This window comes from Oryzias latipes, chromosome 6, assembly GCF_002234675.1.
Source record: "Oryzias latipes chromosome 6, ASM223467v1".
NCBI lineage: Eukaryota > Metazoa > Chordata > Actinopteri > Beloniformes > Adrianichthyidae > Oryzias > Oryzias latipes.
This window is the reverse complement of record NC_019864.2, coordinates 22,961,823-22,988,800: the sequence shown is the minus strand read 5'-3', so window position 1 is coordinate 22,988,800 and position 26,978 is coordinate 22,961,823. Positions and strand designations below refer to the sequence as shown.

The 26,978-nt window shown below is 39.9% G+C and overlaps 1 protein-coding gene across 1 annotated transcript; it reads left to right on the top strand.

The window, feature by feature from the left end:
• Positions 1-25,860, top strand: pamr1 (peptidase domain containing associated with muscle regeneration 1). The gene is made up of 14 exons (XM_023955936.1): positions 1-342; positions 9,238-9,405; positions 10,267-10,392; positions 10,814-10,928; positions 16,302-16,519; positions 17,048-17,155; positions 19,334-19,504; positions 19,665-19,856; positions 21,180-22,016; positions 22,108-22,284; positions 22,623-22,689; positions 22,809-23,038; positions 24,473-24,831; positions 24,908-25,860. The coding sequence occupies exons 1-14, from the start codon at positions 183-185 to the stop codon at positions 25,475-25,477; spliced, it is 3,498 nt and encodes a 1,165-aa protein (XP_023811704.1). The 5' UTR covers positions 1-182; the 3' UTR covers positions 25,478-25,860.
• The last annotated feature ends 1,118 nt before the right edge of the window (positions 25,861-26,978 follow it).

Below are 26,978 nucleotides of genomic sequence, written 5' to 3'. Positions count from 1 at the left end.
TTTTTTTTTTATCAAGGCTGGGCTGTAACCTGAAGCCAAAGAGCAGAGAAAAAGGGGAGAAGCTGAGGGAGAAGACAGTGAGAGAGAAAGAGAAATGAAGAGAGGGGGAGGGAAGAAACGAAGAGCAGAGAGAAGGTGATGTCAGCTGAGTTCAGAAAGTAAATAGAGGTCTAGACTGCAGCATGCTGCCTGCAGGACGGGGACTGCATCTGGGGCAAACCCACGGCAGCAGCCGCACCAATCCATGGACCAACGCTTTTATCTCCGGGGAAGAGGGCTGGCTCCTCTCCATCTCCCTCTTTTTTTTCATCTTCTTGCCCTTAGTAACGGCCTGGCCTTACGGTAAGAGCTGCATCGACTTCACTCGTCCTGCACTTGCTTGTTTCCCTCTTCCAGTCTCTGTGGTTGACAGGATTGTTGGCTCTTTGTTCTTGAGAAGCGAGCATCAGCACTCTCAGCACTCCCTCCCCAGTTCTATCCTGTTAGAGCAAAGCAGCAACACTTGGAAAACAACACTCAAAGAGAGATTCAAACATTGAAGTCTGTTACTAAAAAAAAAAAATGTTGTTTCTATTCTATTTTTGTTTCTCTTTTCACTTCTTCTGTGATGAAACAGAAGTTTTTGTCATGATAAAGAAGCGTGTGTGTTTTGGAAATTTGCTACAGTTATTCTTTACTTTACAGACATTGTTTTTTTCCCCTCAACAACAAAAACAACAACAACAAAAAAAGAGAACACTCAGAATAAACAACTGTTGAATGCTTCCACACATTCCTGGGGGCGAATTCAGGCTATTGGGGCTGTCAAATCTTGGCACTCGCTCCTTTTCTCTTTAAATGCTGAAGTATGCTGTGAGATTGATTCTGTCTGTTTACAGCGGTCACTTGAGCTGTTGGAAGACATGAATCACACTTGCCTCAGTCACGCTGGCTTTATTGTTTTTTGTACATCAAATATTCCTGAGACTTGTAGTTTCAGCCTATGTTCTCCGTCTGATTCCTGCTTTAGATGCTACCTGTGTGAAAACACAACATCTCGGATTTGTAAGTCTGGTGGATGTGGTAACGGACTGAGCAGTGCATAGATGTTTTTGGGGATTTACTGGTATTTTTCTTTGGCAAATGTGCTCTCAGCTGAGTCACTCCCTGCAAGCCTTGTTATGTAATCAACTGAATTAGTGTCCACATGCAGTTTTGTAGATGTTTTTTTGACACAAATATTTAAGTTTTTTTTATTTCTGTTTTGTGAATCTGCCTTCAGATCTGTTGCATGGTCCTGCCTACTCAGTGATCCCTGTTGTTCTGACATTTTGCCCTCATAGAGGGTTTAGAAAAATCTCAAGGACAAATTTTATTGTATGAATTAGTCTGGAGCAAAGAGTCTGAAAAATGATGTTTGAATGAAAAGAAAATGCACTGGCAGAAATGTTTGGGTTCACTATCAAGAGCGTGATTGCTGTATTTAGGAAAAAGTACATCATAGTCCGGACTGTACCCTTACTGAAGACATCCCACTCCTTACAGTAGATAATAAATTCACCAAGTATTTGCTTTGGTTTGTGGTTTCCAGCAAATAGTTTGAAGTACTGTACTGGATGGGGACTGGCTTCAGCGTTTAGGGATCTTGATTTGTTCAGACATGCGATGACGACATGGCTCTCCTGAAGGGGGGGGTTCCATTTTCCACGATAGCTAAATTACTTCTGACCTCAGAATACCAAACAGCTGTTGTGGGCAGGGAGTGAGAGACCTCTCATACAGTAAATGCCCAACACTCCCAGCTGTTTAAAAAAATAAAAAGTTTCCACGATCTATCCATGTAACCTAAGCTTTATTTAACCAGAAGGAAACTATTTATTTGGGAGTGTATAAATACTGTCACTTTTTGGGCTCAGATTGTTTCCTAATTATGGCAGATATGACCTTGTTGCAGAAAATGTTTGAGACCCACTCCTATGACAATTGTGTTTTTGGTGTTTTTAACATGTTCTTGTGGCATTTTTCTGATGATGGAGGACATAATTCAAGAAAATTTTGCTTGAAATTGCATTTCTGAGCATTTATTTGTTTAAATTGCATTTCTGCAGCAACTACTTCCTAAAACACCACACAGGGTTTTTGATATTGACAAAAAATGGCATAATCATAATCAAAAACCACTGGGATCGCTTTTACAATAGATCCAAAGATGATTAGAGTGGGTCTTTAATGCTTAAAGTAAAAAAGGAGCAGGACTTTGATTGATTCAAGGACTTGCTTCACATTTTTTAACAACTCCTAATATAAATGCAATGCTCTAACACGTGAAGCTGCACAAACCAAATGCAAAGAAAAGTCTAAATGTTTTTTATCCACCCGTTCATGTCTGTTTTGAATGTTTTATGCGACCTTGTGTGGTGCAATGTAGCGTGGGGTTTTCTTTTTCCCTGACGTAAATAGAAAATGCCACTAGGGTTAAAGATAGTAATGCAGTGAAACCCACAGGACTTCACAAAAGACAGCTGAGGTGCTGCTGATGTGGGTTATCTTTGTTGACACCAAGGTTTTCACAAACAGACCCCTATGATGCTTGTCCCAGGTCAGGCATACAGTCTCTGGAAATAAATCCTACAGCTAAAAAAACAGAAATATGAAATACAAAGATCAACAGCACAGAGCGTCGCCATGTTGAAAACAGTTGCTCCCTCAAATATTCCTGCTTGAATTCTGAGCATGCCTGTGAAGTAATTAAATATATCTCAGATGGACATGTCTTAAGTGGTCAGCTGCTTTCTATGTTGCAGCTGAAAAGCCCTGTGGGGAGGATCTCTTTCTTTGTAAAGGTTTGTCTTGGATCCTGAGCTGCAGGTGATAAGAAAGGAAACACAAAGACGGCTCTTATTAGCTTTTAGTGACCCACCCGATCACTGCTACACTGTCCTGAATAGGTAATGCTGTTGAGCCAAATGTAATGGCTCTGATTTGTGCTCTCAAGTTAATGCCATTGTTTTCCTCATACAGCTCAAACTTACAACAGGTAGGTTGTCATTTTATAAAACTCTGAATGACCTTTGATTAACTCCTATTTTAGAAATTTGAAACAAAATGACTTGGGTTGAGATTTTGTTTTTTAAAGTTGGCAAGATTCCAAAAAACTACTAACGTGACCTCCCAGGTCAAGTGTGACACCTGCAACACATCTTCAACGCATTACTTCCTCTAACCTTCATATGTTCTTTGAGCCTCAAGACAAGCCCAGAGGAATCACATCAGTGTGTGACCCTGCTGCAGGGACGCAGCAGGGTCAAAGATGTCACTTGATCTTTCTGCTGGAGCAGAGGTCTTCTGATTCACATTAGAGGTGTGCAGTACTGAAAGAGTTCCCTCAAAACCTTAATAACATTGTTGGCAGTGCTTCACCAGATGAAATACATCTTTAGTCATCACCGTTTTATAGGCCCAACCCCTTGATATACATGCTGACTTTTAAAAGCAGAGCATCTGGAATGTGCATCGCAGATATCACTTACAGAGGAGGAGACATATCTGCACTCTCATAAAAAAAGGAGAAAGTTCCACCGTGGAGCCAATTCTTAGTGCCATCATCAAATCTGACAAACACAGAATATTATTTCTTTTAAGCTACGGACACACCGGGCATCTGACAGACACACGTTCACTTGAGTAAAGTCCATGGTGTTCTCACTTGACTTCTTCTTTGTCTACTGTTTACTTGCGCATGTTTGCCACCAACTGTTGAGGCTCTGTGTGAAATGTCAAAGCGGTGAAAATTTCGTGAATCTTGCTCCAGACTTTTTTTTCGCAATTCTATTCCGACATATGAAAGAATTGGTATCATATAATTCCGGCAGGGCACAAACTGCAATTCAAATTTCTCCTCCACAATCAATTTAGCACTTCTGTGAATTGAAAGGATCGCCACAATTGACTGTATATAAAAATTGAAATGATATCACTTGATGTCACCCATAGAAAATGGCTTGCTTCCGGTTCCAACCAGCTAAAGTCAATTCAGTTGCCATTTTTCCCCGATTTATGTATGTCGCCATGTTGGAACCAGATGTCCTCAGTAAGCCATGATTCGTGGTCCGTCTCGGTCTGAGTCTACATTTCTATGGCAACCACTCTCTCCAATCAGGAGAGTGCCTGTTAGAAAGCTACATCCCCCCTCCACTGAAAGCGGGCTCTGGAGAATCTTTTAAACGCTTTGAACGTTCAACAAAAGGCGTCTGATTTTTCATTTTATAACTTGAATAACTTGCGCTACAGCAAAAATACGAAAATAATAGTATTAGCAAGAATGTGTTAAAGGGCCTATATATCATGAAAAATCTTTTGAGCTTTTGTGTGTATTATGATATTCATTCCTCACTATAAACAACCTCAAAGTCGTTTTGATCCTTTCACGCATTTCTGAGTAATTGTTCAGTTTTTCAGAGGACAGTTTTCATTTACTGTCCATTGTCGGCACCCATATATCACAAATAAATTTGAGTTCAAAATTGGTCAAAATTTGACCTGTTCTAACTTTCAGAGTGCTCATTGGCTGCCCGTTTGGTACGTAAAGCCCAAAAACGGTGTGGGTACCATAACCGTTCGTCCTGGAACTTCCATTCGGGGTCCTCGGACTAATGCTCACGTCACACTATGTGATTGGCTGTATGTTTGTCTGATGACATGTCAGATAGTGATTGGTCTGGACAAATTACGATACTACCATTGAAGAAAATATTATGAAGTCTGTTGTAAACCAACACAGCTCCGACATAAAGCAAGATTGCCTTCTTAACAAGTCTTTATTATTGTTATGATTATTATTAAATGCAAGTTCGCTTATAGGTTTTTTAATCTGTGCGCCCAGTGCTTTTTTATTGGCAGAACGGTCCCAGAAGAACAACATTTAGCCGTGCTAACAACATTTTCAGCAACGGCTGAACTTAAACTGGAATAACAAGTGGATTGTGGTAATATGTCTTTATAAAAATTACAAAGAATATTGTCAGACACAATTTATGGGTGAAAATAACTTTAGGTTACAAAAAGGAACGTGAAACGAAAATTTGTTGAGCCCGAGCAGATGTCGACGCTACGTAGTTTGTCCAAGTGGGGTTACCGTAGTGTGACGTTACCTTCAGTCGAAAGGACCCCAAACGGAGGTTCCAGGCCGAATGGTTGTGGTACCTACAACGGCCTAAAAAAATATCTGCAGCTCCATTTGAATGCAAGTTTTGAAGTTTCACTCGTGTTAACATAGACTTTTTATTGAAAGTGTTTGCTTGAACGCATGTTGTTGAGGGCAGTGTGAACATAGGTTCTGAGTAACTGCAGATACCATGACTCATGTGTAATGAATAAACATCTTAAGCACAATGGAGAAGCAAAGTGGTCTGATAGTTATGGCAGCTCCGGCAACTGTCTGCATCTGTACTTGATGATTAAAGACCTTGAGCCAGAGGCAGCACAGCATGACTGCATGTCTTTGTCAAATTGTAGCCCTCAACAGATTTTATGTTATTTGTTTCAGAGTCTGTGTTTATGTAAAATACTTAGTTACAGCTCTGCTTTGATGAAAAAAATACTGAGACCATCTTTCACAGACGTGAAGCAGGGAGATAGAAATACTTCATTTCAGAATAACAGTTTTGCACAAGTGTTTCTGTTTCTCTACCTGTTCACACCTTCTGAAACAGCTGTGGGTTGTCACAGTTCAGTGTGCAGGTGTTAACTGACACATGTTTCTACAAGCTTGTAATCTTAGCGATAAGAAGATGTGTGCCAACACATGTGCCAAATATCATCTTTTTGATAATTGAATGTCCTCATTTTTACCGAAGAGACACAATAGCCTCTTCCCTTGGTTGTTCATTGGGGAAGAAATGGGTCCTAGATGACATTTTCGGGCACAGTTTTCAGTTCAGAGACACAAAAAGGATAAATTAGTATGAAAGTATGAAAATATTTCTGCACTTTTGGGAGGAAGCTGGGACACCCACACAGAGAGAACATTAAAGCTCCATAAACAAAACAAAAAGCCCATGCGAGGAGAGTCAGAGAAGGCAGCGCTTATCTTGCTGTGAGACAACAACGCTGATCACCTCGCCGCTCAGCTCCGGGGGATAGCCGTTCAGAAAAATAAAAATGCATTCCAGCATGCAGACAACTCCGGAGGGAGAAACATAACAGCTTTATCAACAGATTTGGAGGTCAGCAACTAATTCAGTCTTCAAACATTGGGGACACTGATGCCTGTGTTTGTTTAGTTTCTTACATGAGGATAGGATGGGGAAAAAAAAAAGAAAAATTCAGATTCTGCCACGATGCACCAAAATCTTTGTTTATTAAAGTGACATATCCCCCTAACACTGTTTTTATATTGCATTCTTGAAGGTCACTGATTGTAGTTGTAAAAACACCATCCGAAAATATTTACCTAGTAACAGTTGACAACCCAGAAGCTTAATTAAATATTTTTTTTTAAAGTTTGACTTCATTAAGATCAAGTGTTTTCATCAACATCTTTATATAAACCAGAGTGACAACAAACTGCAGATTAAGATCAACTGTGGGGTGTTTATTTGCTTTATTGTTTAAATACTTCCTCATCATAATCCAGATTAAAAGAGAAACTGCTATTTTATGTGTTTTTATCAATCTAATGCTAAGATCAGGGGAGCTGATGTTTTATTTAAAAAGTTGTTTGAAGAGGCACTCCAATGAAAATTGTATTTCTGGTGTTGTTAACATGTTGTTGTAGCTTTTTCTGATGATGGAGACATATATCAAGATAATTAAGCTTAAAATTGCGTTTCGGAGTATTTCTTTGTTCAAATTGTTGTGAATTTACTTTCTCCACGCTGATAGTCCTTCCTATGGAGACCATGTCCTGACATTAAAAACTTAAATGATATCTCGTTCCCACAGATTAATATCTCGTTCCCACAACTCAGAGGCAAATTTTTGAACAAACTCATGCCGCTCAGCAGAAACTATGTCCTGGAAAGCAGGCATTTAAAAAAAATGTTGTCTTAAAACAGCACAACCATAAATAAAAGACTACTTGGAACGCTTTTAAAGTAGATTAAAAGATGATCAGAGTGGGTCTTCTCCAGGCAGCAACCATTTTTATGAGATCCCACGTCACAGTTTGACTTGCCAAGAGTTTTGGGGCACTTTTTGAATAAAGTGTTCATTTAAGCAAATGTAACACCTTGTGGGACACTAGATATAAAGATATAAAGGGCAGATCTAAGATTAAAGTGCCCCATTAGTCAGTCTGCACTTAGGAAAAAGTTGCAAATGTCAGAAGAAGAAAAAAGGCTAAGCTACTAAATAACTAACATGAATTTAGCAAAAACTCTTTTCTGTTTTATAAAAAGAGGCTCAAGACAATTCAAAGTGACAAACAAACAACATAATGAGTCTGTTTCATAATCACTCTATGCAAATATTCTTCTATAGCTACAAGACAACAATAACCATGAATATTTGTGGTTCTCAACAAAAATAGAAAAGAAAATGAATAAAGAATTAAAACAGTGTGGTTGTGTGTTTATTCTGTGCAGAACGAGAACATAAAATAACAATGCAAGATTCGTTAGAACATCTGCTTTGTTTTGGTGTAAATGAAATATGAGGTTTGACTTTGTTTTATTTTTTCCACATGCAATTTTAACTGGTGGTGTGTGAATATTGTGCAACAGAACCATGTGAAAGGGAATTACAAAGCTCTAAATGGCACACAGCTTTGACGAACAGACTTAAAGATATTACTTCTGAGATCTCCATTATGACATTCATTACTAACCCAATAACACAAACCTCTTTGTGGTTGATTCATGATTGAATATGCATCCTGCTGAAATACTGATGTGTAGATAAGGCTTTAGCTAAACTGAAATCTATTACATATTATATCATCTCTCAGGACGAGCAGCAGTGAAGGTGTACAACATTCCAGGATTCAAATGCATCTCTCATGCTGATCATCAAGATTTAGGATTTAGCTCTTGCAGTTGTTCTTTTTGCTTACGCAATAAGGCCTTGGCTTCACAAAGTACCCATCAGAACCAAAAAGACCTGGTGCTGTGCAAAGGTTGTTTTACAGATATGGGAGTTAAAAGGTTTAAAGGATACAAAAAATAGAGTGATGCATCATATGTGGGAGGATGAGCAAAATATTGCACTGACAGCTTGCCAAGTTCCAAGTGTGGCCTCTGTTAGTTCTTCATCCACATCTGCCACTTGAGAATTTAAGTCCGTCTGTTTTGGTGTTTAAGTTCCACTGTTGCATAATACGGAGCCGTGTGCTCAGAGGTCTCTGATTCACTGTTTCCCAGTGAAAAATAACTTTTATTGAGTAGGAACTTTGCAAAACAAGAGCAGAGGCAGCGCTTGGGTTCAATTCTATTTCATTAATGGCTCATATGGGTTTCCGGTACCAGCTTAGCTTAGACATTTGACTGTTTTCTGTCAACATAATACACTCGGTTTGTCAAATATAGTCATTTCAGACAGTGAAAATACCAGCTTGATCTTAATTCTTAAATGCACTGGAAACTGTTCTAAAATAAAGATTTAAAACCTTGTTTTTAGACATTCAAGAGGTTTTTTGAGGTTTTAAGTTTTTCACAGTCAAGAAATTTTCCAGATCATTTTGCTCCAAACTCTTGAAAGATCTGTCAACACAAATTGCTTGATTTGAATTTTTAGTTTAGGGATGTCATATTAAAGTTCAATAAATGCATTCATCGTCATTATAGGTGCTAGTTTTAGATTTGATAATGATTTATTGAGATGGGCCAACTTTTAAGATCCTATTCACATTTTGTTCACATTTAATTCAAAAATAAATCATTTAAACTTATTAAACTTGTTTTTTTGCCATTGTATTCAAAATGAACAAGAATTAGGTACATCAAAAACTCAAAAAACAAACCATTTGCTTAGAACCAGAAAAAAAAGATTGATTATTGAGCTGTATAACATTATATTTTAAGTATTTTAGCTTATTTTCCCCTTTTTTACTGTATGTGAATCTCGTTGTTCTAGATTTTATCCTATAAAAAATATCTTGTAAAGTAAAAAAAAGACTTACTACTTTTACTACTTTCTAGTGATTTCTTTTCTTAAGATTAGTGTTGTTTTCCAAATTTCTTCGCATTTTCTCCCCTTTTTTTGTATTTAAGTCCCCATTTTAATCATTTACTTTAAAGTAGCTTACCCCGTTGTGTTCTTTAGACTATAGGTATCACTGTCCTGGTCCAGAGTGGAGCGTGATGTGTAGAGGCTGCTGTGAATACAATGTCATCCGCTGTAAGTGCCCTCTTCAGGGAACACAGGTGGGCTACGCTGTCCCCTGCTGCCGCAACGCCATCAACGAGTGTGACCCATGCATCATCCACCCAGGTAATTCCCCATCCTTCTATTACAACCCTTCTGTAAAGACCCCATAAATCTGATTGTTAGAAGCGATTTCTCCTTGAATCTCGGCCATGTTGGGTTTGTAAGATCAAGTGTTTTTATGAGCTGCACAGCTGTTCTTCTTGTGTTGTGTTAAACTGTGTGACATCTAAAGTGAAAACAACTTGCAGTGTTGGATCAGCCTGTTTTCAGGCCAACTTCACATCAGCTTCCTCTCTTCAGCTTCTGGCAGAAACCTCTTGAATTCACACAGCGAGAAAGCAGAGCTTTGATTTGTGAATGACTTATGGACAAAGCTGCGTAGTTTTCTTCAGAAGATTAAAATACTTTATGCAACTTGAGTTTTTTTTTTTTTTTTTGCTTTCTTCACAACATAAAAATGTTCTTGTTCTCTCTTTTATGGGTAAAAGCAGCTGTTCAAAATTAAATGAATGCTTTTGCATGACTTTTTAGTCTTAAAAAGGAGAAGAAGAAGAGGGCCTTCAGCAAATGGGTACAGTGGTAAATTTCAATCTTAGCAGTCTTTTCTGTTGGTAAAAATCTAAAATGAAATGGCACAGGACACATGGCTGGACAGGACAGTCTCTCAAGCGAAAATCCACATTAAAAGGAAGGTTTTTCAAAACTTTATATTTCTATTCGAAGAAACAGCTGAACGTTCTGCTGTGGTGAAAGATGAGCTTAATGTGTTTAGCAGCTCAAATCCAAAGGACAGCTCTTTAAAAAAGCTGCAGCAGCTCCTCAGATAGAATGCTCCCTGATTTTTGGTGAGACAGTGAGTCTCACAAAAGGTTTCATGTAGTGAGGAGTAAAACTGTACATTTTTTCCGTCTGTGTGCCTGTCAGGTTGCAGCATCTTTGAGAACTGCCGGCGGTGTAACAACGGAACGTGGGGTCCCCGTGACGACTTCTTCATCAATGGCCAATACTGTGCTGAGTGTCGCCCCGGCTGGTCTGGTGGAGACTGCATGAGTGAGTCTTTTTAGCCCCCCACAGCTGACATGTTTTTCTTTCACTGCACAGCCTTTTCCTTTCCGCTGATTTGTCTTCATCTGGGACAACTGTGCCATCTTGGAAGTCAGCCATGGGCCCCAGAGGGTTTTCCATAAGGAGTTGAATGACATGTCTGAGTCTACCATTGAAAGTCTCATAAAATAGCTTATTATATATCCTGGGGTAGCTTAGTCCAGCTCTTGTATGCAAATTCCGGCATAGGAAGCAAACATAGTCTTTATATTTTATTAAAAACAGAAGAGGCCTGTGGAGGCATCTCTCCCATGTTCCCCACGAAGACTTTGGTTTACACAAGCATAAAGCAGCAAACAGTCAGGATGTTTATAACTAAAGTTAAAAACTAAGCACAGCTTCAAAGCAGACTTTCTCTGTCTTGCAGAATGTGGGGGGGTGATCCGAAAAAGGCAGGGCCACTTGGTACTGGAGAGCTACCCCAACAATGCCAGGTGTGAATGGACCATACAGGTGGACAGGCCATTCACTGTTGAGCTCAGGTAGGTTGATGAGTCGTCTTTAGCTTTGAGTCCAACCACAATGACATAATCAGTATCTTCACATCATTTACAGACTATTGATGGGCGATACCACACTTAAAGGTTTAATGATACTGATTACTTTTTAAAATAAAAATATTCTACATAAATTAGCTAGTGTCACAACAGACAGCTGGATCCAAATGCAGCAGGTTTATTAGCTCAGCTAAAGTCCACAAAGCTAAATCAGGGTCAGGTAGGGATGGCCGTTTGACACGGACGCTCTGGCTCTTGTTTCACCTTCATGAAGCAGAAGGGTTCGGCACAATGTTTCGGGGCGTGTGTCAACTAGCGTAGATCCCGTGGTTGATGACGTATGACGCGCCAAATGCTTCGTTTGGTCGAACCACGGTTCAGATGTCACTTGTGTTTTGAACAGTTGGGCGCACTATTCTCCAGAAATACCACATGAATCCCGAACGTTTCCCGAGCAGTTTTATTGTTCCCCCAAGATTGGAATCAGCATCAGTTCATTGCACTTTAACATGACTCCTGGTAAATAACGTACTGTGGCTCAGGATCGTTTCAACTCGATTTCTCCAAATAAAACAATACACTATGAACATTGTGTATAAATAAAATACTTTAATCAATCTATACTGGCACAGCAAATTAGTATCAGTAGAGATGGCTCAGTGGAACAGTCAGTGGGTATTGCATCCAGAGGTCCTGAGTTCATGACCAGTGTTTTACTTTTTTTTTTTCCTTTGCGTTTATTTTCTTTATGCGATGTGTATTTCGCTGTGTCATGCACCTCTCACAGCAAACGTCACATGTGTTGTTGATTTACGTTTTTTTTTTTATAATCATCATTAACAACATTGTTTTGTTTTACGTTTTTTCATCATCATTTCCACATTGAAGTGTTACAAGGAGCTTTGTTGAAACATATGTCGATATACCTCCAGTCCGCCATCAGATGCCACTGTTTGGTGTGGTTTCAAAGCCCTGACCGGGTGGTTCATTTTTCCGGCACAATCACATGAACCCCAAGGGAAGCTTCGTGGGGCTTTAATTTCCATTCTTAGGGTCAGGAATCCAGTGCAAGGCAGGGATAAGATTTGGTGGAGAGACAGGACAGTCAGATTCCAGGCAAAAGTCAGGGCAGGCAGCAGGCAAACAGAGTCAGATACAGAGTCAGGAAACATAAGACCAGGTCTGACACTTGGTAAGGAAGGCAGAGTGGCACAAGCAATAATTCACGGTGTGTGGCTCAGTGCAGTGCTTAAGTAGACTGTGATTGATTGAGTGAATGAGAGTCAGGTGTGTGGCATCCAGGAAGTGCACACTGGGGTTGCTGGGAGATGAAGTGCAGTAAGAACTCTGGAGATGGTTCCCGCTGGTAACCAGAGGGGAATACAGAGCTCTAACTTCTGACAGCGAGATAGATAACTGGTAATTTCTTATTAGTGAGTTGATTTTCTCAAGCTTTTTATTTATTATCCTAAAAACAAATACCATCAAAAACTTAAGTGTGCAAGGTTAAAAATACAAAACAGTTCTTTATAAAATCACCTACTCATGCCGTACTGTGTGGTTGCTAAGGGTAACACACACAACTTGTGGCTCCTCTGGTCACGAGACTGATGGAGCAATTCATTGTGTAGTGGCTTTGGGAGTGTTTTGCCATAAAACTTACCTAATGACCAAGAATATCTTAAATTAAAAATGACACACACACTTTTATTTTTTCATTAATTTATTAGTAATGGATACTTTAATGTAGTAGTCAATACCAAAATTAGTGAAGTACGGGTGTTTGGATTTAAGACGTCCTCCAATTATCTTTTGACCTATTTTAACGCATAAGAACCAATAGTGACATCCTTGTAAAAGAAAAAGATCAGAAAAGTGTTGTCATATGTAGCACACACCATGTGTCCACTCGGTCTGGGGTGTATTCTATATTATTGATTTTTAAGGGTCTGGGTTCTTGTAGGTCTAAAGCATTCCCAGTGGTCTTTAAATTATGATTGTGCTGTTTTTCACCTAAATCCCCCAAATTTTGTGTCGTTTTCCAGGATATTGTTTCTGTGGAGCAGCAGGAGTTCATTAGAAATTTGCCTCTGAGTTGTGGGCAGGACTGTTGGTCCCCCCCCCCCCCCTTCACACTAAACTGAGAGCTCTCTGTTTACACAATAGCTTACAGCTAAATATAACCTAAATATAACCGTGCAAAAAATATGGCGCCCAATATTGGAGCTATCCAGGTGTAATGTGTTGAGCCAGATGCCAATTCAGACGAGGAAAACAAAGACGTACATGGATCTATTTGTCTGCAAGTGGATGGATCAGAATGTAGTGCGGGAGGGAAATTTTGTATTTTCTGCTTAATAAATACAATCCTTTTCAAGCTGAATTCTTTTGTCTGCTCCTAATTTACAGCAATTTATATAAAAGAATAATCAGAAATGCAATTTTAAGCTTAGTTTTCTTCATATAAACGTCATATGTCATGGGAAAAATGCCACAAGATCAAAAACACCATTTTCGTCAAAGTGGGTTTTTAAGACAGTTTTTATTACTGATCTGCATTAGCAATGTAATAGCCGATCTTCCTTTATCAAATTTCAACTGCAAGATGTACTTTGTGGCAATTTTACAACACATTTTGGAAACTAGGACAGCCCCCCACCCTCTTCTTTTTTTTTATGGCAAAGTCATTACTTTCCTGTGCTGACATAACTTTCTATTTTTGTCTTTTTCCTCCATTACCTCTAAAATGATTTTACAAGCTAGCATTTGTGCAGAACAAAAGCTCCACACAGGCTGAACATTTATTTCCCTGCTTATGATTCTAGTTTGTTGCATGCTGAGGGGTTTTTAATGATTTAAAGCATTTCTTTCCTAGTGTGCAGAATGCAGAGTTTGTTATTACAGTTTACTGCAGATTAGTCAAATTTAGATTCCATTACAAACACATGTTTTAACATAAGTCCAGTGGACCCAAAAATGGGATATTATTGCCATCCCATTAGCGGAATTACAGGACTTTCCCTCATCCCTCAGGTTTTTTGTGCTGGCTTGCACTGTTCTCGTATCACAGACATGTATGGAGGAAGTGGCCATGACTCCTGCAAGTTAACGATAGACATACTGAAGGACTCATTAGCCTAAGACAGCTTGGCTCTAGATTGTGAGATGAATGATAGAAGTGAAACATTTCTGGATGTAGGCCAGTGTCTTGTAAAACTTTCATCGAGTCGTTTTGTCCGCCCTTGTTTGGACAGCAGGATTACATCATTGAAATTTTACATCACTGAAGTTATCTCGTTGTCCCACTGTGAAACATAGGAATCGATGAAAAAGCTTCTAACCCTTGTGCTATCCTAGGCACTTTAACATTGGGAGTTGGGTCATCTAGACCCACTAGACAGTGCTCTGAACATTTTTTCTTCAATGACTTGTGATCTTCACTGGTGTCCATGGATTACATGAAATCTTTCCACCTTTATCCACCTTTGTCATGGTAGGAAGAACATGTCAATGCAAGGGTGGGGTCATCTTAGATAGCACAAAGGTTAATCTAGTTCATGTTCCTGATTACAGTCACTTCAATTTACATTGTACCAGACTCTGAAGGCAAACAGTGCCAAAACACGCACACCCATGATGACATCAGTCATAAATCATCTTAAGAAAATGTTCCAATAAATGGTTTTTGTTTGCCATGGAAAAACACTTTGTATTCATTTGTGTTCATTTGAAAAACAAACGTATTGATGACAAATATAACTATTTATCTAAAATAACACTTGAGCGACTTGATTTATAATCTTGACAGTAACAATTATCCATTACATGCATGTGTATTTATTTTATTCCATAAAAACAAGTTTGTTTATTTATTTATTTATTTTTGCTTGTTCTGTCCAACAACTGAGCAAGCAGATGAGTGCTGAAGGCCTTTTGTGTTGGACAGGTTTCAATATTACAAAAAGAGGTTATGAATCTTCAGATAGCCAGGGTGTAAATTTGTATGAACCCCTTACTGTTTTTTTAAATTCTTTTTTATTTATTTGTTGCATTTTGTGTTTTAAGTGTATATACATATTCTTTCTATTAAAGGGGAGGGAGAGGGGGAAAGTGTGTGTGTGTGTGTGGGGGTGTGTGGGTGGGAGGGGTAGAAGAAAAAGAAATAAAGAGGGAGGGGGAGAAAGTGAGGGCATTCAAGTGCTGAGTTGCTGTGATGTGAATCATTTCTGCTAGATCTGCAGAAAGGCAAATATTACATCCTAACGTGAAATTCTGACACTAAGATAAACGGAAGACGTCTGTCCATCCATACACTGTGGGTTAGGAGGAGGGATAAAGCAGACAGGGAACAGTGTGACAGTGTGCACGTGCACGTGGGGGTGGAGATGCATGCACGTTGCCAGAGTGAACCATGTGATCATAACGGGAACCAGATCCTCCCCAGCCAGACCAGGAGAGAGGGGGAGACCCCCGGACCAGGAGCGTACCCAGCGACGGGACCCACGCAGCCCGAGTGATGAAAGTTTTTATGTGTATATTGAGTAATCTGATGGCTTATGTTTAAAAAAAACAGATTTGTGAGATTTATTCATGAAGCTGAGGAGGTCACAAATGATCTCTTGAACTTTGTAACACTGGGAGTTGTTCTTAAGGGAGGGCAGAGATTGGATTTACTTTTTTCCTTTCCATCCTCTGCTTACTATTGACATTGGATTCAGAGGAAGAAAAAAATCAAAGATAATTCCATTGCAGTTTTTGGTTTTCCACTTTTTACCCTAATTTAATGTCTTTCTTCTGAAGGGTTATTTAGAAGTGGTCTTAGCCCTATGATGATTAGCCCTAATCAGAGCGGCAAAATTAGATCCTGAGAACTAAAAAAAGTTTTAATCGTGGTAGAGTCTAAGTTTAAACCTTTCTCGCTTGATCCCTCTATGTGCCACGGTGGAATATTGCCGTTCGACCACAAGCTGTTGAACTATGTGGCAACCCTTAGTGGTGACAGTGTAATGCATTGTAGTGTAATGTGAAGTAATTATGTAAAAGAATGTAAAGTAATGACAATCTTAGATGTTGCACATACCCATAATATCAACTCTGAAAAGTTAAAATTTATATTTTTTGTGCAAAAATATTGAAGATTTAGATGGGGGTTGATGCGTTTTTTTTCCTTTTAGTGTAAAAAAACAGCGAACAATGTAAAACATGTCAGTATAGACTGCTCCTCTTAAAATTTACAACTAAAACTTCAGCTCAAAAAAGTTATGTAAAGTAAATAACAATGAGTTTCATTAGAAATATTGCTTAAAAAAAATCAAAATTCAATTTGCCAAATTTCAAGTTGCATGTCTGTACTTTCAGGTTTATGATGCTGAGTCTGGAGTTTCACCCATCTTGTCGTTATGACTACGTGGAGGTTCGAGATGGAGACAGCATTAACTCTCGGATTATCGGGAGATTCTGCGGGAACAACAAACCCGCCGCAGTTCACAGCACAGGCAACAGTTTGCACGTTCTCTTTGTATCCGACGGCTACAAGAACTTTGATGGATTCTTTGCTACTTTCCAGGAGAGCTCAGGTTTGTATCATCTGGATCTACAGCATGCCCAAAGTCATAAAACTTTACTTTTATCGTTGATCAAAAAATGTACATATACCCCAGAAACATAAAATGTGGTGTTTGTGCAAAAAGTAAAAGGTCATTGGTGAACTCACGTCAAGAAAGACATTTCCATGGCACTTAGGGTCCAGTCCCTAATAAAAAGCAGTTAATAGTGCATGAGTGACACCTTCATGTTACAGTTAAAGCTTTCATCAGGCGCCTGAGCCCCCTATTAGCCCTTTGAGAAACCAAAATGTGCTCACACTCCAGAAATGTCCTCATTCTCAGAGTCACACACCATAAAGTTACCAGAAGCCAGGCCAGGACTTGTAAAATTAAACAAGAGCATTTTTGTGCAGAAATGCCCAGCCACAGTCAGAAAGGAAAGAAGTGAAACGCCTTTGGGTTTTTGCATGGATCTGTCAGGATTAGTGATTCCTTTGTGAATCAGGTGCTGGGGAGGTCAGACTTTCTGCTGGTATCTCATCTGTCATATGTTTACAGCTTGCAGCTCCTCCCCTTGTCTGCATGATGGGACTTGCATCTTAGACTCGTCCTACACTTACCACTGCGCCTGTCTGGCTGGCTACACGGGCAAGAGGTGTGAAAGCGGTAAGTGTGCAGAGAAACTTAAACCTCTTTGATAACCCATGTGAAAAGCTGAGACTTTGTTTTATAGTCAGAAGCAGGTGCACGCTGAAAATTTCAATGAGACATCAGTTTGATATTGAGATGAAAAATGCTCTTATATTTGTCATCAATGTTAGTCAGTTTTGTTACAATGAGAACATACCAAAAAATCAGGATTTAAAAGGGGTGCATTCAGCACTTAGAATCACGTGTTCATGTAGTATTTTTCTCACAAAGGAGCACATATATAAGGGGAATTAAGCATGAAATTGCATTTCTTAGTTTTTTCTTATTTAAATTGACAAAAAAACCTCAATGAAAAAATGCAGCTTCAAAACAAAACTTTTTTGCGACCTAGAGAATCCACTGCTTACTACTCTGCTCCATTCTGAGGCGTTCACTTGCTGTCGAATAGATCCATGTACGTCTTTGTTTTCCTCATTCGAGCTGGTATCTGGATCAAAACTGTATGGCTGGATAGCTCCAATATTGCTAGCTATTTTTGATGCACAGTAATGTTATGTTGGGGGTGTGAAGGCAGGAGAGAGTGTAGGCAGATAGCTTTCAACAATGGAGAAGGGAAGGGAGTACGGAGTTGCTCTACACCAATGGTCCTGCCCACAACTAAAACTTCCAACCAAGTTGTTCTGCCGCTCTGCAGAAACTACGTTTTAGGAAATGGTACGTTTTTTTTTTTTTTTTTTTTTTTAATTTTGGCTAAAAACTGCACAATTAAAAGCCAGTGGGACTGAATAGATCCAAAGATGATTGGAGTAGGACTTTAAATATTCAGAAAATTAGTCTTGTTTTCAAAGCTTATAACAAGCTAATAATCCAATGCCACATTAAAACGTGGGGTGCCCCTCATTTGGGGTGTGGTTAGGTTGCATGCAATATGCATGTCTAGATCCTGACTTGTGTTTTTGTTCATTGCACACCTCCCTGAAGACCCTCCAAAAACAGTGTGTGTGCTTTTTTTTGCGGGGCTAAATTCAAGCCCATAAACCACATGGTGAAACAGTTGTGCTTCCATAACAGCAGCCAGCTTTTCCACCAGAAGCAACACCCATAAAAAACGCTGTCTAGTTTATTTCCACATGATGTGCGTTCATCTGTATTCCTATCAGGATATGCCAACTTTTAATTTTGATGCAAAAGACTGGAAATAATAGTAATGGCTAAAATTAAGAAGAGGAAATGCTGTCTGGAATTTCTTCCCCAGACACAGATGGAGTATTTTAAGGCTGCATCTCACATTAGCCACATTTAGGACAACCTGCTACAAAAAAACTAAAAGATCGACAGTGTTTCCCACATCTTTTGACACAGTATTTGTCAAAGTCGGATCCGTTTTTCAGGCGCAGTGTCCAGCCTAGTTTCCACAGCGTTAACAGAAGCATGCAAACTCATATTCTGCGGTTTTGTGAAGAGTTTGCATTCCACCTTAATAGCTGAAGATTCCTTTTATTATGCTTGTGGATACAGTCTGACCTGAAAAATCCATCACTGAGCAAAATAGCACCATCGTCCACAGCCCCTCGTGCAGCTTCATCTTTGTTTTTACATATTTATAGGAGGTTGCCTGTGGGTTACCCTGACTTTTTGACCAGCAGCATTCCTAATCCCCCAAGGGCCTGCATACTGAAAAAGCTGTGGGTTTAAAATGGCCAGATTATTCTGAGGAGTTTTTTGGTTTGCTGCAATAAAATCAGATAATATCCATTTTATAGATCTGATCCCTTTCAGACTCAGACCGCTTGTCTTTAAGAAAACTGTTGATCTTTTACTCATTTTGTTAAAACAAATGTAAATGTCTCCATGTGAAAAGTTTGATTATCACACATTGTATTTTTCCCACTTTTATCAGTCTGCGCTCTTCTAGTTCATAAAAGCTTTTACGGCATCAGGTTTTTTTTCCCTTTTTTACAGGCCATGTGTTTTTAGTGTTGCTGTAAACTGCTCCCACTTTACTGTGAAATGATTTGCTAATGAGCCTGGGATGGAGAAGGTGATATTTTAATCACTCATATGTTTGGTTAGATGTGATTTAGTGCCCCGTTTGGCTGCTGGATATTACTTTTTGCAGTCACTGTGAGCATGCTGGATTCCAAATAGAAGAGCGCCTGTCTGAGGGGAAGTCATGCCTGTGTTTATGTTCAGTGATAGGTTGCCGTAGGCCTCCGGTGCCCACACATGGATCCACAGAGGGTCTGTTTCGCCACTCGGGTGCACGTGTCACTTTCCGTTGTGACCCCGGCTTTGAGTTGCGAGGGTTTCGCTCTGCCATCTGCCTGAGCGATGGCACCTGGAGTGCGCTTGCTCCACAGTGTGGTAAGATGGAAATGTGAATCTGTTCTTTTATGCCCCTAAAAAAACAGCTTGGGATCTGGGAAAGTCATAAATGTCTGACTTGCTGTGTGTTTCATTTCCATTCATACTGAGACATGGTACAGATCATGGAAAAAGGCTGCTTTTCTTCTCCTGCCTTCAGTGCCTGTGGAAAAAGTCTGCACTCTACCACCCAAGCCAGAGCATGGCGACCACTTTTTGGTGTACGGACCAAATGATGTGCTCATCGCTCTGCAGTACCTGTGCTTCCAACCATTTGAACTCAGCGGAGCCTCCCAGAGGACCTGCCTTCCTAACAACACCTGGAGTGGGACTGCCCCTGTTTGCACTCAAGGTCAGACATTATACCGTACGAAAACTCAACACCTGAGTGGTTTCTGTTATACTACGTTTACATGGGCATGCAACACGTTCATTTGCATGTGGTGTTCACACTGAACGAGCAGGGAGGGGCTTCTTCTTCTCTCTTCTTCTTGTTTACTAGTGCATGTTCACCACCTGCAGCTGGAAGAGGCCTGCTGAGAAATCTTGTGAATTTCACCTCAGATCTTTTCTTTCACAGCTCTATTTTGATATGAAAGACTTGGTGTCATACAATTCCTTCTGGGCACAGACTGCATTGCAGAATCAACTTTTTTTTTTTTTTTTACTTTTTAGAGTATTGTAATGTTAAATCCTCCCAAAAAACAACCCCAAAGTGGGATTTTGTTCCATTCACTCATCTCTGGGCGTTCCTCTAAAACCCTTCTCTCTGAGCACCAGCCCCTCCCAATCAACAAAACTGAGAGGATTCTCACATTGTGACATAACAAAATGAAGAACAGCCACTTCCAGGAAGAGTCTGCACTGCCAGCACCGCCCCAGGCTAACACAAACACACACTTTCTCCACAGAACTAGCGGTCTTTGGCAAAATCACTTTCTTTTTATATGCACAATGTGCACGTCCATCTTTGCAAAAGTTTGGATGTTGTGTGATTTCATGGCGAAATGCAGACACGCTGCCGAGGTTGACGTCATGAAATGTGCGGCACCCACAAGCCGGTGCCTCAGAGATCAGACTGTTTTACTTTCAGGTGGAAAGGCATTAAGCGGTTTGAGCTGCATAATGCCCGAGAAACGCTTTTTATAAATAAAAGGTTTGATTAGATTTGATCTGGGAAATTAACTGCAAAAAATAATCATATTTTATTTAAAAAATCATTCTTTGGTGTGCCAAAGTTAATATATTATCATACATATGGACATAGTTTATAATATACATAGGCCCTTTCATTTCTCCTCCATGCTCAATTTATAAACATTTGGTACTTCCTTGAATTAAAAGGGGACGCCATCCATACGTTATTACCAAATCCAAGTCCCTGACTGGTCAGAGTTTGACCTGGTTTAACACACAACATACTTATAAAGGCCACGCGTTTTGTATGTAGAGCCAGAAACTGCTCGTATAAACTTTCATTGCTGCATGTGAATGCAAGATTTTAGATGAGACTTTTCATTGGAAGTGGTCACTTGAACGCGTGTTGTTGTTTAAACGCAGCTTGATTTGTTATTTTCTTTCATCTGTGAAGGTAACAGCTCCAAATCATGAAAAACATTGAGACAGCTCTGGTTTTGTTTAAGCAAAAACTAAAAGAACTGTTCTTTTTTTGCAGTGAATAACACACTTACTGAATCAGAAAAAGAAAAAACTGAAGAAAAAGAAATATATATTTATAGTGACAAAGATCTCAGGGAAGAAGTAGAAACAAATCAGCCAAACTCAACCCAGGAAGAGGAAAATGTTGGAGAGAAAGACACCGGGCCAGATCACACTACAACTATTGATAATGAAGAAAATAACACTGCGGTGGTTCCGAAGAAAAATGATACGGAAGATGGATTTGAAGGGGAATTTGATGGAAGAAATACTGAAACTGGGAAACCAAACGAGGGTGGAAAAAGCAAATTTGATAAGGATCCAGAGAACGACCTAAACACGGTTGATGAGAAAGTACCAGCGGCACCGGTGCCGCCCAAACCAAAAGAAGACAGCTCTGACTTAAACACGCAGCAAGAGAAGGACATCACAAAGATAGTGGTGATAAAAGACAAAGGACAAGCAGAAAAGGAGAGAAAAGATGAACAAGTGAATGGAAAAAGAGACCCAGCAAAATTTGGCCCCAACGACACAAAACTGAGGACAGTTTTATCTGAGGGGGAGAACACTGTGGAGAGCTTTGAACTGGAAATGATGAAGAACAGCACACAGGAGTCAAGGAACAAGGAGAAGGAAAATAACACCATTGGATCACCCATACCGGGGAGGAAGCTCATCCCCTCTCGGGTCAATGTCACACAGTTTACACTGTACAGAGCCGGTGAGGACAGTCATGGTGTGGTTGTTGTTCAAAATGGTTTATCAGAAAAAGAATCCACAGAGACGGCAAAGGAGTTGGAGAAGGACGAAAAGGAAAAAGAGACAGAAAGAGATGTTAACCAAAGCTTCACAGGTGAGAAGGGGAATCAAGAAAACAAACAGAAATGTTTGCATGTTTCCCTCTGAGAAGTCCCTCTAACTTTTTGTCTGCTTTGCTCCTGCAGAAAGCAGCTGCCCTCCTCTGCCTCGCTTGTCCAATGGTTACCACCAGGTGGTGCCAGAGTTGGAGCCCAAAACAGTAGAGTTCAGGTGTAACCACTCGTATGCTCTCAGTGGTTCCGTGAGAAGAAGCTGCCAGAAAAATGGTACCTGGAGTGGCCAACAACCAATGTGTGTTAGAGGTACTTTGACCCCCCCCCCCCCCCCCCCATTATAAACTTTTATTTTTTTGCTTTTCATTTTTACAAAATTATTTTAATGTTTACCTTAAAATAGTCATTTAATTATTTCAATTTTTCTTCACATTTTGTTAATTTGTTCAAAGAAAACATAAGAACCCAAAATAATGTTTTAACTGTGTAGATTTTTTGATGAAATATTCAATAAACTGGATATTTGGAATTTTATTTGAGTGCATGATGGGTGAATTACCAGAACCTATGGGTTATAGGGATTATATTATGAATCAGAGCAGACGATTTTATTGTGTATTTCTGTTGTGTCATCCTGTTTTTTGCAGCTTGTCGAGAGCCCAAAGTATCAGAACTGGTCAGACAAAGAGTTTTGGCACCTCAGGTACCATCCAGGTGAGTTTACAACACCCAGGACCATTAGAATAAAGCACTTCAGTTGTGTTTTCTTTTTTGTTTACCTTAAACCTTCACAACAATTTTAGAACTTTTTTATTTATTCTTTTGCTCCTCAGGAAAACCCCTGTGCACAAGCTTCTCACAGCTTCACTGGGGCAGCGGCTGCAGTCTGAGGGCCCCACTAAAGCTCCTGAGGTGCTTCCACAATTGCCCCAGGGCTTCCACAATCTTTACACACACATTGAGTATGAATGTGTGTCTCAGTACTACCAGCACTCTGGAAGCTCACGCCGCACCTGCTTGAAGACAGGAAAATGGAGTGGGCGCCATGTCTCCTGTTCACCAGGTGAGGGCAGCAGAGGACAGAAAAACAACACCTGAAAGCTTTCCTTCATTAAAACAAAGAAGTGCATCACATCATTATGTGGTCACTCAACAAATATAATGAATGTAATACTAACAAATATAAACACAAATCAGGGCTCCTGAATTATTTCAAGCCTCACTTTTACAATGTACTATGGGAAAAAGGAGAAATGAACACTTTTATTTATTTGTCTAAATACGAATGAAGAGAAACTCTTCATGGATTTGCTCTAAAAACACTTTTTTATCTCAAGAATAATGAATAAAGAAAAAATGTGCTTCAAGTTCCGAATTTCATTTTTGATTAGCTAGGCTTATATCTCAGTGGGATAAAAACAATACAATTAAAGATCATACAATCCAGATGGAAAATTATTGGTGAATGCCCCCCCTTTTTTTAAATCAAGCATCGTTGTACATTAACATTAAATCCTAAAGCTTTGCTTGTTCCTTTAAACATGATTTTATGAAACAAATGAAAAAGCAGCTAAGACCTCTAAACATTTGGGATTCTGTGTTTTACCCGCAAAGACCCACTTCAATGAAAACTGTATTTTTAGTGTTTTTAACATGTTCCTGTGGCATTTTTCTGATGATGGAGGACGGATAATAAGACAATTATGCTCAATGTTGTGTTTCTGAGTATTTATGTATTCAAATCATTGAGAATCAGTTGCAGACAAAAGAAAGGCTATTTGTAAAAGTGACTTTGAACCTTCAACAGCTAGTCACAAGCTCCCTGCTCCACTCCATTTTGATGCATCAACTTGTATATGAATAGATCCGTGCATGCCTTTGTTTTTGTCGTCCGAGCTGGTATCTGGCTCAAAAGTGTAACGCTGAATAGTTTTGATATTGCTCGCCATTCTTGTTGCACCTATATTGTTGGTTTGGGGTTGTAAGAGGCAGTAAGCTAGTAGGAAAGTGTGTAAACAAAGGGATGATGGGAAATGAGGGGAGGCATACTTTGTGCCAACAATCCTGACTACAAGGGCAAATTACTAATGAACACCTGCCACTCTGCAGAAACTATGCCCTAGTTTTTTGGGGATTAAAACAACATAACCATAAATAACAGACTACCGGGAACAAACATTTTTAAAATAGATCAAAGGATGATTGAAGTGGGACTTTAAACCTTTTCATAAGTCAGGCTGCTGGTACAAGTTTCCTTTATATCTCTCAAGAAAATATTGTAGCTGAAGTAGATTTATGTGGATTTATGCAGAAACTGTGAGTTTTGTTGGTTCGATTCCCATGTTTGATTCTTGTTGCTCCATCTATTGTCTTCTACATCATGTTGTTATTAAAGTACACTGACAGACAGTCCTTCAGTGTTGACTGTCTCATTCTTTCTGCTCTCTTTGCCTGGATTTTGGACTCACCTCTCTTTCTGTCACCTCCTCTGTGGCAGTGTGTGGGAAGCATGCAGCCTTTGACCCAGAGAGGCCTGAGGAGGCTCACTGGCCCTGGCTGGCAGCCATCTACCGTTGCCCCACTAAAAACACAGAGACTAAGGTGACCAAGACAGACGGCAAGACCGAGTCTCCAAAGAAGGGCGGTTGTGGAGGAAGTGACAACCTTAATCAGGCATCTGACTGGCAGCTGGTCTGCAGTGCAGCTCTGGTCAACCAGAGGAGCTTGGTGGTTGCAGCTCACTGTGTGACAGAGCTGGGAAAAGTGTATCCTGTGGATGCTGCCACAGTCAGCGTGGTGGTGGGAAAGCACTATCGGGATGACCACAGGAAGCAAAAAGGTCTCCAGTGGCTCAGGGTAACAACTTTTAGTTCACTCTTCTTCATTTTCTTTAGGAGAACTTAAAGACGTAACTTTGTTTCACTTTTTTCAGGTGGCTTCCATTGCTGTGCACCCAAACTACGATCCCAATATTCTTGACTCTGACATCGCTGTAATCAAGTTAATTGACAAAGCAAGGATTGGAGAAAAAGTCCTGCCGCTCTGCCTGTCAGGGAGCGAGGAGGAGGAGATGAACTCTGGTCAAGGGCTGGTAACAGGGTGGTCTCCAATGTCCGACTCCAGTTTAGGCCCTGAAGAGAAGGCAAGGGTCGGGCTGGTTCATCTTGCTGATATAGTCCCATGTGAGCAGCAGTACGCTCGTAACGGAGTGCCAGTCAGCGTTACAGACAACATGCTCTGTGCGAGTCAAAGGCCCGACTACAACCCTTCGAACATATGTCCTTCCGACACGGGCGGGATCCTAGTCCTCCCAGAAATCTCAGAGACTCAGACCAGCAGTAGCCAAAAGTCATCTCAGGTGGGTAGGGACAGCAAAAGGTTGTGGAGACTGCTGGGGCTGGTGAGCTTTGGCTATGACCAGGGAGAATGTGATCCTGACCTCTACACAGTTTACACACGTGTGGCCAACTTCAAAGACTGGATTGAAAGCAATATGAAATAAATATCCAACACCTCTTTTCCTTCATGCCTACATCAGCGACAACAGTTTCCCTCAAGGCATAAGGGAGCTTTTATCCGAATGCAGAAGCAACACTGGGCAGTAGAGTACTTTGTACTGGCTGGCTCATTCAGATGAGCTGAGCGATCACCTTTTCAGTTCAGAGTTCAAAGTTCAGGTTCAAATGATCTGAAAGACTTGAAAATGACCAGAGCAGCATTCAGCTGATGATTCCAGCTGATGGTGGTTTGGATTGTACTCATCTTCATGTAAATGTGTTCTAGTGTTATGATTTATTATTTCAAATCTCATGGAAAAAGAGTGTACATAGTATATTGTAAACATGAAATGATGACCTTTATAAAAAGAAATTATTGGTCCGGTAATTGTTTTATAATGGATTTTTTTTTTTACAAGCATATGTGCACAAATACACTCTGAAAATGATTTTATTCCCTTTAACTTTATTATTAAGTGAGTAACACACACTAAAAACTCCATAGTTTAAAATAAACCAAGTTAGGTCATTTTTAACCCAAATCTGAATGGGAGTTATGTAACTCAGGAAAAAACATAAATTTAGTTACTATGCTGAAACAACTACTTGCAAAAAAAATAGTTTGCTTCAAAAAATAACCCACAAATATATCTCAACATGAAAAACCCAAGAATTGGATTGAAGAAATAACCAAGTGTGTTAAAAGTACACACATATGTCCTAAATAAAAATAAAAAATACATAGAAACATTTGGTGAGCAACAAAACAGAACAGCGTGAGAATGTAGTCATTTTTTCACTCTATTTTACCACCTGTTTTTTTCTTTTTTCTTTTTTCTGCCTGTTTTCCTTACATTCTATCAACAAATTTGTTTTCTCACTGCCCACATTTAATCAAAGCTGAACAACAGCTCACCAGAGTTTCCCAGAGGATGATCCCATCCACTTTGCTCCTGCTGACTGTCTGTTCACAGGCCCTCATAAGCTCACAGGGCATCATCAATGGAAAACAGACAACACTCAGACATGAGCCGTATACGTGTAGTATCCCAAGAAGAGTGAGAAAGGGCCTCCGTGAGAACAGAAGAGAGGCCAGGTACTTAACACCAGTGTCACACCAACTGTTTTCTAGTTTGGGATTTGGGAATCATTAAGAAGAGGAAATCTTATAAAAGTCTTCACTGGAAAGGCTTTACATCCTTTCTAAAAAGAAGTACTTTGCTGTGGTATGACAGGAAGATCACAACATTCTTCTGCATTGATATCCTACACATTTATCTATAGATTCATTCATTCATTCATTCATCGTCTTCCGTTTTGTCCCTTTCGGGGTCACGGGCTGCCGGAGCCACTTTTAGGCGAAGGCATGGGACATCCTGGATAGGTCGCCAGTCTGTCGCAGGACCACATATTACACACCCATTCACTCTCACACTCACACCTAGGGACAATTTAGAGTTGCCAATTGACCTGAACATGTTTTTGGACCCCGGAGAGAACCCATGC

Coding starts and splice junctions, on each gene's coding strand:
- pamr1 (XM_023955936.1), top strand. CDS start 183: ATGCTGCCTGCAGGACGGGGACTGCATCTGGGGCAAACCCACGGCAGC. Junction 22,017..22,107: donor TGTTAACCAAAGCTTCACAG/GTGAGAAGGGGA, acceptor TTGCTCCTGCAG/AAAGCAGCTGCCCTCCTCTG. Junction 22,285..22,622: donor ACAACCAATGTGTGTTAGAG/GTACTTTGACCC, acceptor TGTTTTTTGCAG/CTTGTCGAGAGCCCAAAGTA.